The 335-nt window shown below is 63.6% G+C and overlaps 1 protein-coding gene across 1 annotated transcript in view; it reads left to right on the top strand.

The window, feature by feature from the left end:
* The window catches only part of LOC118159338 (charged multivesicular body protein 2a-like), a 771-nt gene extending 663 nt beyond the window's left edge, over positions 1–108 (top strand). Inside the window, exon 2 of the mRNA XM_035313937.1 lies at positions 24–108. Coding sequence (XP_035169828.1) covers positions 24–93 — 70 coding nt within the window. The 3' untranslated portion in view covers positions 94–108. The remainder of the gene's footprint in view (positions 1–23) is intronic.
* Positions 109–335: the final 227 nt, after the last annotated feature.

A 335-nucleotide genomic window follows, 5' to 3' on the forward strand; every position in this document is an offset into this window, starting at 1 on the left:
CTTGAGCCCGTGGCCACCGAGAGCTCTCCAGGGGTGGCCATGAGGTTGTCCTTGAGTCCGTGGCCACCAAGAGGTCTCCAGGGGTGGCCGTGAGGATGTCCTTGAGCCTGTGGCCACCACAGGGTGACCTGGGGATGTCCCCAAGGCCGTGGCCACCAAGAGCTCTCCAGAGGTGGCTGTGAGGATGTCCTTGAGCCCGTGGCCACCACGGGGTGACCTGGGGATGTCCTTGAGCCCGTGGCCACCAAGAGGTCTCCAGAGGTGGCCAAGAGGATGTCATTGAGTCCATGGCCACCGAGAGCTCTCCAGGGGTGGCCATGAGGTTGTCCTTGAGT

This window comes from Oxyura jamaicensis, unplaced genomic scaffold, assembly GCF_011077185.1.
Source record: "Oxyura jamaicensis isolate SHBP4307 breed ruddy duck unplaced genomic scaffold, BPBGC_Ojam_1.0 oxyUn_random_OJ69762, whole genome shotgun sequence".
Taxonomy (NCBI): domain Eukaryota; kingdom Metazoa; phylum Chordata; class Aves; order Anseriformes; family Anatidae; genus Oxyura; species Oxyura jamaicensis.